The sequence below is a fragment of the Carya illinoinensis genome, chromosome 2 (assembly GCF_018687715.1).
Source record: "Carya illinoinensis cultivar Pawnee chromosome 2, C.illinoinensisPawnee_v1, whole genome shotgun sequence".
Classification (NCBI taxonomy): Eukaryota; Viridiplantae; Streptophyta; class Magnoliopsida; order Fagales; family Juglandaceae; genus Carya; species Carya illinoinensis.
The window spans coordinates 21,249,252-21,263,922 of NC_056753.1; the positions used below are offsets into that span (position 1 = coordinate 21,249,252).

Genomic DNA, 14,671 nt, shown 5'->3' on the forward strand with positions numbered 1-14,671 from the left:
TTCTCAGAACGATTTTCTTTGAAACAATTTCCTAAGAATTGCATTTGTTCTGATCTACTTTCTTGGGAGAACTTGGAGTTGGTTGTATGTCCTTGGAATGATGCTTCCATGAAATGGTTTCCATGGGACTTAATTTATTTGGAATCAGTGAGTCTCGGATTGGTTCCTTGAATGAGGAAGATGCTCGGACTAATGCAACAGTGACTTAAATTAGGTACCTCTTTTCCGCAGTTGGTCTGTTCTCAGAGTTGGTTTGCTCCTTCACCTAAGTTGGAAGTTGAGACCCACTTTTTACTATCTTCGTATTGGCCTAGCTTTCGTCATGTCAACCGCTTTTCTATTCTAAGTCCTATGAATTGTAAGAAATCCCGAATCCTTCGGCACAGTCAATTTTGAAAAAGTTTCTGTTGCCAGACAGTCTTTTTGATAATCTTGGAGGATGCATGATACATGATTTAAATAAAAGATAATTCATATTCTCATCAAGCATTAGAAACATGTTTGTGCAGAACAATAATGCCAAGCAAGAACTGAAATAAGCATAGGGCACAACAACATTCTCATTTTCTCAATGACTTGGTAAAAAAAACACAGCGAATGAGATAAAGCTAATGTGCACAATCGAAAACCCATAGAAATCACCCAAAGCACTTCAAAAGTAGGTAGAATAATTATGCAAATTGCAAATAAAGGTCTAAAAAGCTTCAATGAATGAAATACGATCTAGAACACGCTGTTTACAAAACATATTGAACAGTATACCCTGCAAGAAAGTTTGAGGTGCTAGGAAGAATTCACAAGTGCGGTTTTGCACTTGGGGGGCCAGACCGAGTGTTCAACAGAGGCTGTAGAGCTGTAACTACAATGCTCATATTTGGCCGAAAGTCAGCTTCATATTGCACACACAAGGCAGCAACGGCAGCCATCTGTTTCCAGTGTAAACCAATCATAACGTGATTATCAATGGATGATAGCATAAAATCAGTGCAAGTTGTCATCAAACCGAAGACATGATTCTTATGAGAATAGTGAACAGCACTAAATGCATTTTCTAATTATAGAAGATAGCCATGAATACCTTTGCAACTGCCTTGGAAGGGTATTCTCCATCTAGTCTAGCATCAATACATTGCTTCACCTTATCTTCACTGAGTTTCGGTGTTGCCTAATTGAGTCCAGAATCATAAAAGAATCAGGTTCAATGGAACTTGCAATTCCATAACCCAGCAAAATTCTCTCCCTCAGAGAAGAAGGGATGGAAATAAAGCACTTAAAATATAGTTATCAGCAGAACCAAGATTCGTTACCCATGTCACAAGACTCTGCTGTCCACGTGGCAGGGTGTGATCAACAGGCTTTCGACCAGTCAAGAGTTCCAGCAGGACAACACCAAAGCTGTAAACATCACTCTTTGAACTCAGCTGCCCAGTCATCGCATATCTGCCATACAAAATTAGAAAATTAGGCCTGAGCTTTGGGAAGGTGTCTCCTTCAAAGTGGCAATTACAGAGCATGCCCAAGAAAGTTATTAAGGAGTATGGCAGGAGCGAAATGAGAGGCACCTTTGAGGATCAAGAAAGATCAGTGGAGGAGCTTAAACTGTTATTTTTTAGAACACTTTGTAGCTGGGCCATTGCTGTGGATTTTAATGGCATGGCCATGCATGATTTTCTTATCTCTAATGTGCCTACCTAGTTAGGGCGTTAGTGTTGTAATACTGGCTTTGCTATTGATCAATACAATTTGTTTATTTATCAAAAAAAAAAAAAAAAGTTATTAAGGAGTAGAGCAAAAGGGATGATAATTTGTTTACTTAGGTAGGTATGAGTTATCAGAAGTGAGACTATCCCTCTCTTGACCCATCTAGCATTTTCGTTTTACCTCTTTCCTGTTCCTTAATTGTGATACATTAACATATCCTTTTCTTCTTGTCCAACAAGACTAACTCTGAACTTTTGTTTCATGTTCTCCACTGTAATTCAACCCAAAAAGAAGAGAAGCACTTATCTGAAATGTCCAGGAAAAACTTACTCAGGAGCATGATAACCAAAAGTGCCAAGTACACGAGTGGAATGAAGACGTGCAGCATTATCAGGTGCTTGATTTGATAAATCAAAATCAGCAATTTTTGCAACATCATCATCAAAAAGCAGTATATTGCTGGACTTGATATCACGATGTATGATGTGAGGTTGTGCTTTTTCATGTAGATATTCAAGTCCCCTTGCTGCCCCAACTGCAATTTTAACTCTCTGTGCCCACGACAGAACTGGGCCAGGCTGTGCTCCTTTGACACCTTTTCGTCCTATAGGCACGTATTAAAGAACATTGTTTATATCAGCAATGTTATGGAAGGTATCATGTTGCTTCCTGAAAAAATTGTATGCCTGCCAATGGCCATCTGGCTTATGGCACCAACCATGGTCCTTAGGACCATTGGGTCCATGGTTGGAGGTTCAAACCAGCACCCCCCCCCCAAAAAAAAAACTAGGGCTGATGTCCCTAAAAAATTGCCTAGCAAAAAAGAAAATAAAAAAGACAGAGAAAGAAAAATGTATGCCCACTGAAATTTAATTATGAAACTTAGGCCCCGTTTGGATGTTAATATGGTTTCATCTCAAGATCCAAACACCACTCAAACACAAACAATTTGTTTTTTTATTTTTTATTTTTATAAGTAAACTCAAACACAAATACTTTTCATTTTCAAATATTAACTTTTTCATCTAATCATTACAATTTTTCCAAACTTTCAAACAAAACACAGAAAGCAATTAAGCTTTTTCAAATCCCAAAACAAAAATAATATTAAAAAATTATATTCTCACAATATTTTAACTTTATAATATTTTCATTCAACTTTTTCTCTCTCCTTTCCCAAAATCCCATAAAACATCTTAACTCAAACCATTTCACTACCATTCACAAACTATTTCACTACTATTCACATATTTTTCAGCTCATCTCAACATCCAAACGAGGCTTTAATGAGATGCTTCCCACAAACAAATGCTAAACACTCCACAAAAGGATTTTTAAAATGGGCAAAGCAGGTTTCCGGTTCCTATTAAATGACTATTAAATTATAAATTTCCGGTTCAATAATTATTATCAATTACAGCATTAAATTTCTGCAACAACTAAGAAATTATAAATATAGTTTATAGAATAAGTTCGTCATATATAACCACTGTTACAGGGCTAGAAACACAAAACTTTATTTCTCTGGTCATCTTGAAGTATAGGATAAATTAAAGATAATGGTACTGGTGTTTACATATTATGTTGAAACATAAGATTAATATGCTTACTTACCATGTAGTATATCATGAAGAGATCCGTTAGGAGCGTACTCATATGCGAGCACACGGAGAGGACCATCGACACAATAACCAACAAGTCCAACGAGATTTTCATGTTTCAGTCTTGAGACCATGGAGATCTGTACGTTTTTAAGCCAATTTCTAAGCAATCGAAATCAAAAGGGAGAAATGGTACCAGTAGGCAGTAGTAATTGTAATGAACACATATCAGTACCTGTGCCAGAAATTCTTGGTCAGGTTGTTTACTGGAGTCTAACTTTTTAATGGCTGCAGCCTGTTCACTTGCTAGGACACCATTATATACTTTTCCATATGAGCCCTCGCCAATTAATGCCTTTGTACCAAAATTATCTGTAATATCCCTCAATTCATCTACTGGAATGGCAGGGACAGCGATAGGCTGAATGGTTACAGTCTGTGTATCTTTTGTCACAGCTTCTTTGGAAGAATAACCACCACTAATGCCTGTGTGATTCATGAAAGCATAGTTTCACAAAATGCTGTTGCATGATAATTGATAGCTATAATTACACAATATATAGGTCTAAACTTTCCAAAAAGTGGGATATTGAGATGCCAAGGATGTGGCAAAAAAAGCATGAAAAAATGTGGAAACATACGACAAAAGAGTTGCCTAACTAATGGCAAGGCAGAATTCAAAGAATATAAGCTACAAACTTTGATAAAGAATCATGCATCTTTCTTTCACCAACCAATATTGTTTTAAATAGAAAAGATCAACCAATGTTTGTGAAGGAGAGAGTAGCTTGATTCAATGATAAGGGAAAAGGAAAAACAAAGTGCGGGTTAGGAATCAAGATCACCTGCTGAATTATATCCCGTCAACTGCCCAGTATCAGCAGTTCTATGGATATCATCTTCTACACAACAGCCAAAGCAGCTCATTATCCCTTTTCCTATAGGAAGATCTCAACTCTACTTTCTCCACACCTGCAAAAAAGTGACATGTAACATAAGCAAGAAAACCATGCACACTTAAGCATTTAAGAAATTATTCCTCATAAAGGCCAATGCCTCAGACAGAAAACTTACTCAGATTTAGATTATTTACTTTGTATGGAGAAAAATCGACTATATCTAGTGGAAATAACCGCCTTAACATGTAGTGGCTAGTTGGGTTGCACTGCAATTTCAAAAGTTTCTTCTTTTCAAAAAGAAATAACAGACTCAACTCTAGATCATGACTAACTGTTGGTCCTCTGATTGCAATTTGATATTGAAAGCAAAAGGACCATACCTTTTCTAATTTGTCTCACACCAATATATAAAATTCCGAAAGCAAATGTAGGAACTTCAATAAAGAAGTAACTAGAAATCACATGACATTAGCACTCTAACAAAACGACACATACATTGAAAGAACATATACTGTGCTTCCTAGTTCGTTATACCTGCAATTTGCCATGTGCTAGTGCCAACAATTTTAGCAGCAAGAAATATGTGAGATGACACGTAGAAATTACGTCCAGGACCTTATATTTTACAGAAAATGAGTTACTTAGTCCTTCCAACTGGATTGTTGAACAATAAAAATTGGCTATTCCTGTTTTCATTGGAAAAGAAAAGAAAAATCTGCATTGGCATCTAAAAACATACAAAAGTTCCAAGGCAAAGTTGAGGCGTTATAATTGACCACAATAGCAAAAATAATTTACTGTCATCATGATCATTCAAATCCAAGGCAAAGTTGAGAGCATTATCAACCATCTGCCGTATGAATCCAATTCAAAAAGCATATCTAACTAAACAGCGTAAGAAAACGCTAATTAAACTCCCATCTACTATTAATCACACAACAAAATATCTCATAACCCTACGACTTAAGAAAATGAACAAATTAATCTCAGTAGATTATTATGAGCCTCGTACAGCATCAATTTGCTAAAAACCATATAAGATAACATTCAGAAACTTCGATCTCTTTTATTTGCATATGCTTCCTCTACAATCAGAAGAGGGTAATGAGAAAAATCAAAACATGAACTGACAAAAACAAAAGAAATATAGTTCTAAGAACAAATAACTAAACCCAGAACTTAAAAAATCGATCACTGCCAAAAATTGACAGGATTTCAGGACATACCCACAATTTTTGGGGCAAGAAAACAGTCACCTTTTAGGGTACGGAAAAATGATGATGCTTGCAAGTAATACTTTCACTAACAACTTTAAATTGTTATTCTTTCCTCAAATTACAGAATGAAAGAGGGAATGATATGATCTGAAGCCTACCAAGATGGAAAGGCAGTGTGTGAAAGAACAAAGTAAGAGGGCAAAGACCCGTCTACTCTTGACTTCTGTTGGGCAAATGTTCAAGCGAGGGGCTTTACTTTCTTTGCAAATATAATATATAATGACCGTTTATCAGTCTGCGCCGGTTGTTGCGTTTCTGTCATGAAGTCAAATGGAAATGTGAAGGAAAATGTTGGTCAGAATACCCACCGAGATAAGGTATCGGTTGTATTTTTTTTTTAAAGTTCATAGTTAAGGAAATGTATTTTAATAATTTTGTGATATTTTTTAAATGTTTAGAGACTTTAAAAAAAAATAGAATAAATTTACACGTGGGATAAGAATTCTCTACGGACGCAGCAGTTTCCATTTGGTAAAGGGCGATTTTACAAATCAAAAGGTTTACCGATAGAACCTACAGACAAATGCGTTGTTTTTTTTTTTTTTTTCTTAAACAATAAGGTATTATTTGAATAATGAGTTAATCTTAACTCATTTTATTTTATTTAATTATTTTAATTTTAATAAAATTTGAAATAAAATATAATAAATAATAATTTTTTAAATTTTAAAATAAAAATAATATTGTAATAATATTTTATTTAACTTTCAATTTTCAACTTTCATCTTATCTCAATTCAACTCAATTTATTATCTAAACCTTTCCTTAAATAAAAAATAATATTTTTATTTTTTTTTTTATCTTTTTATTTTTTATTTTCTCAACAAGTATGTGTTGTAGGACTCTTGAATAGAATTTTTTGTTTCTTTTTCATTCCATTGGGCTACCGTTTCTTTTCAAACTACCATATATTTATGAGAAATGCTATAATGAAATCTTACACAACACACTCCTATTTAATTAATATGTGATTTATTATTTTTTTTATTTTATTTTAAAACACATATTTTAGCGTTAAACTAAAACGGCAAAAATAAGAAATCACATATTAATTAAATAAAGATATATAAAATAAGACTTTCATGTAAATAGAGAAAGAAAAATGTAACATGAAACAATTAATTTTAAAATATAAAAATTATTAAAACAAAATAATCTTAATAATTAATTACAACGGTCAAAATTAAAAACTTAAAAACACAAAAGTAATTAATTAAAAAATTAGCTTATGGCGGAAAACCGTCCTATGGTGGTGGCCAGTCTAGCCATAAGCGGCCATATCCGGCCATATCAGCCACGATGGGAAGGATTTTTTTTTTATCTCCACCAGTTTTTTATTTTTTTTTTAATTTTTAAATTTAGTTTTTATTTTTATTTATCAATTTTTAGATTTTATTCTTATTTATTATATTCTTAACTCTTTAATTAGGGTGCCGATGTGGCGCTTAAATGCTACTTATTGATTTGCATACCCAAAGATCAAATGAAAAATAAAAAATAAAAAAATATGAAACCGAGAAAGTGATTTGCAATCCGACTGAAACTTAGGAAATGATTTTGTAATTAACACATTTCTTTTAAAAGTTAAGAGAATCACTAGCAAGTTGTAATTAACACTAATATAATACCAACAAGTTGTAGTACACACCTTTGACCTGTAAAGATTTATTTTCTATAAAAATATATTTTAAAAATTTCTAACATATATATTTACAATTCAGGACACACCATTTACATTATTGGCATATCATAATTTGATTTGTAAGAAAAGTTTAAAATTAATTTTTTTTACAATCAAATCATAACATGTTAATAGTGCAAACGAAGTATCTTCAACTTTACTAAAATAATAATAATAATAATAATATACATGCCCTTGAATCAAATTTAGTGATCATTTTTTCCATTATATCTTCTTATATATAAAAGCATTCATCGAAAAAGTAATAATATTTTTCGTCTCACAACATACTTCTCAATTTTATCCCTCTCTTTCACTAATTTACGGTTTCCTCCTTTTTTTTTTTTTTTTTTTTCCTTTTTTTCCCTTGTTTTTATGATGAAATCCCATTTTATTTTGTTCTACTTGTTTCTCTACTGCCTAACTTCTAGGTGTTTCTACATTTCTATGGTACTATCTCTTTTATACCATTCTAATTTTTCACAAACCGTTTGCTTTATCTTCTTTCTCTCTTCATTTTCTACTCTGACTTTTCCACATAAACCTTTCATCAACTTGCAATTGATTCTCCTTCTCAATCTCGGCATCTGCTGGGTATGTTTTTTTCTTTTTCCCTCTCTGTCATTGTAGAATGTGTTTGAATATGCATATGCACGAAACCAAATTCACACTGACACAAATTGTGTTTGAGTTTGTTGAACTTTAGCAAAACAATTATACCCACATAGATGAAACCAATACAGATCCAAACAAAATGCCTTCAAATTTCTATAAATTCAGTAAATAAATCATACCTATTTAGACAAAAGGAAATCAAATCTAAAACAAAATCTAATATGTGTAGATCTAAAGAAGATAAAAAATTTCTTCACACCATTACAAAAATTACCATTAGGATTTGTACAAAAATAAACATAATAAAAAAGGAAATCATACCCATATACACAATTTGACGACAACCAAACAAATCTGTTCAAATTTCTAAGAATTCACAAAGAAAATTTGTAACAAAGAAACATACAGAGAGAGAGAGATGAAAGAGATGGAGAGGTTGGGATTGTTTTCATGGACAATGGATGGATTTTTGTACACCGAATGACTCAGTTGTTGTATGGTTGTAACCGGTCGAGAGTGGTGATTGTTCTTGGTAGACAACAAATGAAATAGAGATGCGAGAGAAGAGAATGCACCTGAGTGATGGAGAGCAAGAGGGACAAAGTTTTGTGGAAAATTCTTCATGGTGTCGACACTTTTATTAATAAAATTCAATGTTTTTTATTAACTTTTTATTATGTTTTGTTTACTTTTTATAAATTTTATAACGTCTTTTAAATTTTGTTTAATTACCTTTTTATTTATTATGTACTACCATTTTTATTATTTATTTTCCTGTCGTTGTGCCCGTACTAATATCTATTTTATTATATAAGTGGTTATCTAACTGTTATAGTAATTTTTCTTATTTTTCATTAATTTTTTCTTCTTTTCCCCCTTTAAGTCCGTTAACTGTTTTTAGCAGTTTTGTGTTTATCGCATGCCATCTAAAATTACAAATTTAGGTAGAACTGGCAATGGAGATCATCAAAATAAATAGAACAAATGAGCACATCAGAATTCTTTAAAATCCATACAAACGCCAATATGATTAGAGCAATTGATGGAGTTTGGGGAAAACCAGATGATGGAAGCTGAAGTAAATCTAGAACAAGCAACCCATGATGGGAAGCTTTCTTTCTTATATAAACAAAATTGATGGGAAGCTTTCTTTCTTATATAAACAAAAATGATGGGAAGCTTTTTTGAAAACTCGATTATAGGTCTAACAAGCAGATCGCTAGCACAAGATTAAGAGACAAAAAATCTTTCAAATTTCCATTGCAAATTGAAAACTTTAAGAAGTTGAAATCAAGTTGAAATCTAACGAGAGAAAAAAAAAACAAAATGGAATGAAAAATATCCTAGACCCATAAGTCAAATTAAATTCGATGAAACAATATCAGCCTTCAATAACCTACCCACGGACATGCAACGAAAGAACAGAAGGCAAGGAAAGAAACCCATTGATCATAAATCTAGATACCCAGTTTTGAAATTTTCGTAAGACGTTTAAAAGCCCATAAACCCATGGATTTATGATTCACATGAAAGATTGTCCAGATTATAATTACTCAGGAAATATCCGATTAGATGAGTATTATTATTAGAAAGTGTTGAATTCAAAGTTTCAAATTTCATGTGATTATAAATCTACACATGAATTTTGATGATAACAAATGAATTCAAAGAATAAAGGAGTTTCAAGCGCAAGTTGTTCACACAATGGAATCAAGCACATCAAAGAACCAAGCATGAGCAAGAAGGAAACAAATTCACATTAAAGTCATAGAGTAATGTTGTAAATCTCTTAAAATTCGAAATTAGGATTAATGCTCAAAATTAATATTTTATCATAAAGCATTAAAATACATTTTCCACATATGCATGAATATTTTTGAAAATTAAATTTGAAAATTTTGAAAGATGATTGATTGTCATCTTTTGCATGTGCATACCTCGATTAAAGGGTTGAACTTTGAAAATATTAAAGATGATTGATTGTCATCTTTCACATGTGCATGTTTTATTTGAATATTTTCAAAAGTGATTGATGCTTTTTTAGACTTATATAAAAGGTAGATGATTTTGTTTGAAAAATTTGAAAAGTAAAGTGTGCTCATTTTGTCATATACAAAAAGTAAAAGATTAGGTTTGAATTTTTTGAAAAGGAAAGTGTGCTCATTTTGTCATATGCCAAAAGTAAAAGATTAGGTTTGATTTTTTTGAAAAAGTGAATGATGTTGTCTTTGACAATTGAAAAAGAAGAATCTTTTATTTGAATTTTTTGAAAAAGTAAATGATGTTGTCTTTGACATGTGAATCTTTTTAAATTTGAATATGAAGTCTCATATGCCTATAAATAGATCATTTGAGGGCTTCACATTCACAACATCCAGAGCATATAATATTCATTCAAAGCTTTCATTCTCTCTTTTCTAAACATTGAGCCTTAATCCTTGTTCATTTTGAGAGATATAGTTTGCACTGTATTGTTCTTATTTCACTCATTGATGAGTGTTTTCTGATAACCTACCCACTATCAGCTTTTGTATCAGAAAAATGGTGTGTATAACCCTTGTGCGTGTAGAAAGTATTCTACACGAGGAATAGTTGAATCACCACGTGTAAGGTGATTGCAAGTGTAGAGGGTGTTCTACACAGATCCTTTGTAGCGGTGTTGTTTAAAGGTGTAATAGGTTTCTATCTTCACCTGAAGGAGGTTGAATAATGAATTTGGGAATCCTCAAGGGGTAGCTTGAGGCAAAGACGTAGGCAGTGAGGTCAAACCTCGTTAACATACTGAATTTGCTTCTCTCTTACCCTTACTCTTTATATTTATTGTTATTTCATATTTTGTTTATATTTTATATTATATATTTGATTTATAATTGTTATTTTTTTAATACAACTCAATTCACCCCCCCTTTTGTGTTAGTCATCTAGGCAACAGAAAGAAACCCATGACACTTGATTTTCCAAAAGAGGTAGATGAGAAAATCAGAGAAGATGGATATGAGAGAATTAGAGAAAATGCACAGAGAAGATGGAGAGAAGAGCGTGGAAGAGTTACCATTTGGCCTAGCTTGGAAAAGGTTGGGAGAATCCAACCAATTCATGCGAGAGAAGAGGGTCAAACGATGGAGAGATGAGGGTGATGTTGCTGAAAAGCGGTGGCAATGTGGTGGCTTGGGCATGAAGGAAGAAGAAGAAGAAAGAAGAATAAAAAATTAGAAGAAGGAAAGGGAAATGAGGTGCTATGCAGCAGGGGGAAGAGGGAAAAACGATAAAGATGTAAGGGCTTTGTCAAAACGACGCTATTTTCGGCCTTAAAAGCTTGGCTCCCCACACTCACACAGGTTGGCCCCTAACATAAGCCATCGGCCCAACAAAATAAAACACACACAAAGCCAACAACAAAAGAGTTTGAAAAAAAAAACTCATAAGCATAATTAGTAAAATAATTATTTAAAATAAAAAAAAAGTAGGGATATCACATCTAATTATTTCTTCATCTATTTTAATAATTTACAGACCAATAATAAACCTTATAGTTAAGATTTGTTTTCAATAATATAAAAAATATCTATCTTTAAAATAATTTTAGACATTTGAATTAGGGTCAAACGGACTAACTACTAACAAAAGATCATTTCTTAAATTACAATAGATCACAACAGGATAAACGTGTCTTGCACGTTACCCCATTATTAGTATGTAGGAAAATGATAAGGATCGCTCAGTGGGATCCTGCTAACTTGTCTCGCTCCTCTTTTTTTTTTCTGATTTTTTTTTACAGAAAGATTAAGAAAATTATATTTAATTATATTGTAAATTTTATTCATTTTTTCAAAATATTTATAAGTGTTAAAAAAATGATATGAAAAAAATATTTAAAAGTGTTTTTTTTTACTTTTTTATATTATTTTTTAACACTTTTAAATATTTTAAAAAAATGAATAAAATTTATAATATAATTAAATATAATTTTCTTAATTTTTTGTAAAAAAATTAAAAAAAAAAAGGTTAGCAGAACAAGCTGGCAGAATCTCTAACATCGTCCTAGTATGTATGTATGTATATATGTAGAGAGAGAGAGAGAGAGTGAGAGGGGGTAACTTGTAGCGAGGAATTTGTTAGAATGATTTCCACCATCTTCCCCTTTATTCATAACTTGCTTTAATGGCTATCAATGATTAAAAACAATGTGCCAAGTGGGAGATCATATCCACACAGCAGACATTTCCAGCAAATCAAGGCCCCTCGCCACCTAACTGATCTTTATAGCTTGAGCTGTCATTTGTTCAATTAATTTGCGTGTTTTTTAATTCTTTCGTACTTCCTTCTTGTTTTCTACTCTACCCTACCTACTTATAGGGTGGCATTAGAGCCACCGCTGAAAGCTATCGTTAATGATTTTATGTGTTTTATTTTTATTTTTTTCTTAACACTTTTAAATATTATTTTTAAAAAAATTATAATATTATTATAAAAAACTTATTTAATTAAAAAATAAAAACTAGCAGTAGTCCCTAACGAAAACTATCAGCGGGCTCCCAAATATTTCCCCTATATATATATATATATTTATATGCATCAAAACCTAAATACTTCCACAAGTTTAAGTTATGCAAATCAAAATATTGTTTGCATGTATGCATGCATTGACTTTGAACAATTTCTTAGGTCCAAATTATCGACAACTAAGCATATATAGAGTCATGGTCTTATAAAATTAGTACCCAAAAATACTTGGGTGAGCATTTTTTACATAATTTTTAAGGCAATATCCAAAACTATAAAACTCACTTTATAAAATCTCCAGCAATATATCTTCTATTACAAAAGAGGCTATCAAGAACAGTAAATCTTCTCCTAATTTTATTTTTCACTTTTGTCCCTCCTCATTTTTACTTTTCCCGTTTTGTCTTTGTTATTGCTTTTGTTTTATTCACAAATTTACATTTTTGTCCTCTTTTTTAGAAAATTTACATCTTTGCCCCTATTTGGTTGGTTGTAGCTTGTCATCTATCCGTTTATGATCGGCAGGCATGTTGCTCTCTCCCTGCCAGCCTTTCAATTTCTTCTTGCTCGTTCTTGGTGTTGGTGTACTGTGGGTATTGTAAAGAGGGTTTTCTCCCCTGGGCCGAAAAGATGCAGGCCCAAATATAGGGAGCACAGGCTGGCCATATGGCCCACCGACTCATTAAGGCCTCCCGACCACAAAGTCGAGGTTAGCCCTTAGTTGTAATTGCACGGGAAGTCCCGAAAAGCGAGGAATGAAGGGACACGTCTTCACAACCTTACCCTACGACGCCTAGCCTCAGAGAACTTGTGCTGACAGGAAGGCAAGAAACGCAGGGAGCCCTTGATCGTCTAACAAGTGAGCAAGAGTCTGACAAAGCACAATTGCAACAGGGCAGAAGGGACAGGTAGCCATGTGACATTTATTGCACCACGCCAGGAGACCACGGCACATTTATTGTGCCATCCCAAAAGGTCGTGCCGCATTAAAGGGTTCTGACCAAGAGAACATCTAAGGTGACATGTATCCATATCACAGGATACGGGTAGTTGACCCTAGAGCCCTAGTATAAAAACCAATCCTTAGGTACCAAGAACTCTCTCTGATCCCTTTACTCTTTCACACAAATTACTAAAGGGATACTAACTTAAGTATCGGAGACTCATTGGCCTTCACCTAGGCCTTCAATTCTCTATATTTTCTTTGCGTGTACAGCTCAAAGACCGAAGACTCGAGTTGCTAGAGCCTGGCTCAAAGGTGTGCGAAACAAAACCTTAAGAATGGCGCCATCTATGGGATCTCCATAGACTTCACGTTTCCTTCACATGCCTGCGGCAACTGTTCTCAAACAACTCGAAGACAAGTAGAAACGACATCGACAAGCATGGAAGCAAGGTTCGTAGCAACGGATCAACTAGAAAGGAATGAGAGTGAGAAGCTTAGTGAAACTACTGATGAGCTGAAAAATAACGTAGAGCCAAGGAATGGCAAACTCGAAGGCTCTAGGAGTGCTGGAGAGGGAGCCAACACCGAGGAAGAAAGGAAAAACATGTAGAACGTCCTCCCACCTCCACATGAGGGTATCACAGATAGTGAGATTCGAGACAAACAAGTACTTAGAGAAGTGGAGCCAAACAAACCGCTAGAGTTGGTCCTTCTGGACGAGAGCCACCCGGAAGCCACTACTAGGATTGGGACTGAGATGACTCTTGAAATGAGGAGCGCCATGTAGCATCTCCTCATGGAGCACTGGGATGTCTTCACTTGGAGTCATGAGGACATGCCCAGAATTGATCTAGAGGTCATGCAGCACCACTTGAGTGTGGACCCCAAGGCTAATGGGGTAAGACAAAAATGCCGAAACTTTAACACCGAGAAGAACGCTGCAACTGGCTATCTAATGTAGTGTTAGTAAAAAAGCAAAATGTCAACTGGAGGATGTGTGTAGACTTCACCAACTTGAATAAGGCTTGCCCTAAGGGCAGCTTCTCGCTTCCATGCATTGACATGATCGTTGACTCCACGAAGGGTCATCGTACATTGAGCTTCATGGACGTCTACTCCAAGTAACCAAATCTATGTGAACCCGGATGACGAGGAGAAGAAGTTGTTCATCAATAGAGGTTTATACTGCTTGCTATTCATCCATGCCATTTGGGTGGAAAAATGCAAGGGCCACCTACCAGCAGTTGGTCAACCGTATATTCAAAATCAGATTGGGAGAAACATGGAGGTCTATGTAGACAATATGCTCGTCAAAAGTAGAACCATCAAGCAAGAAGACCTTCGTGAAGCCTTTATGGTGTTGATACAATACTAGATGAAGCTGAACCCGATAAAGTGTGCCTTTCGTGTAGGCTACGGGAAATTTTTAGGTTTCATGGTATCGGAGC

The 14,671-nt window shown here is 34.0% G+C and overlaps 1 protein-coding gene across 5 annotated transcripts; it reads right to left on the reverse strand.

The window, feature by feature from the left end:
- Positions 1-531: 531 nt before the first annotated feature.
- LOC122300315 (pto-interacting protein 1) lies at positions 532-5,752 on the reverse strand. 5 transcript variants are annotated; one of them, XM_043110865.1, is made up of 9 exons: positions 5,577-5,752; positions 4,377-4,467; positions 4,148-4,274; positions 3,538-3,788; positions 3,316-3,442; positions 2,032-2,305; positions 1,308-1,440; positions 1,079-1,165; positions 532-926 (listed from the first exon to the last, which is right to left on the reverse strand). In XM_043110865.1, exons 3-9 carry the CDS (start codon positions 4,227-4,229, stop codon positions 795-797), a joined length of 1,086 nt encoding a protein of 361 aa, XP_042966799.1. In that variant the 5' UTR covers positions 4,230-4,274; positions 4,377-4,467; positions 5,577-5,752; the 3' UTR covers positions 532-794. The 5 variants fall into 5 exon arrangements, with proteins under 5 accessions (XP_042966799.1, XP_042966798.1, XP_042966795.1 ...); XM_043110864.1 differs by having other exon boundaries at positions 5,458-5,752; XM_043110861.1 differs by lacking the exon at positions 4,377-4,467 and having other exon boundaries at positions 5,577-5,751.
- Positions 5,753-14,671: the final 8,919 nt, after the last annotated feature.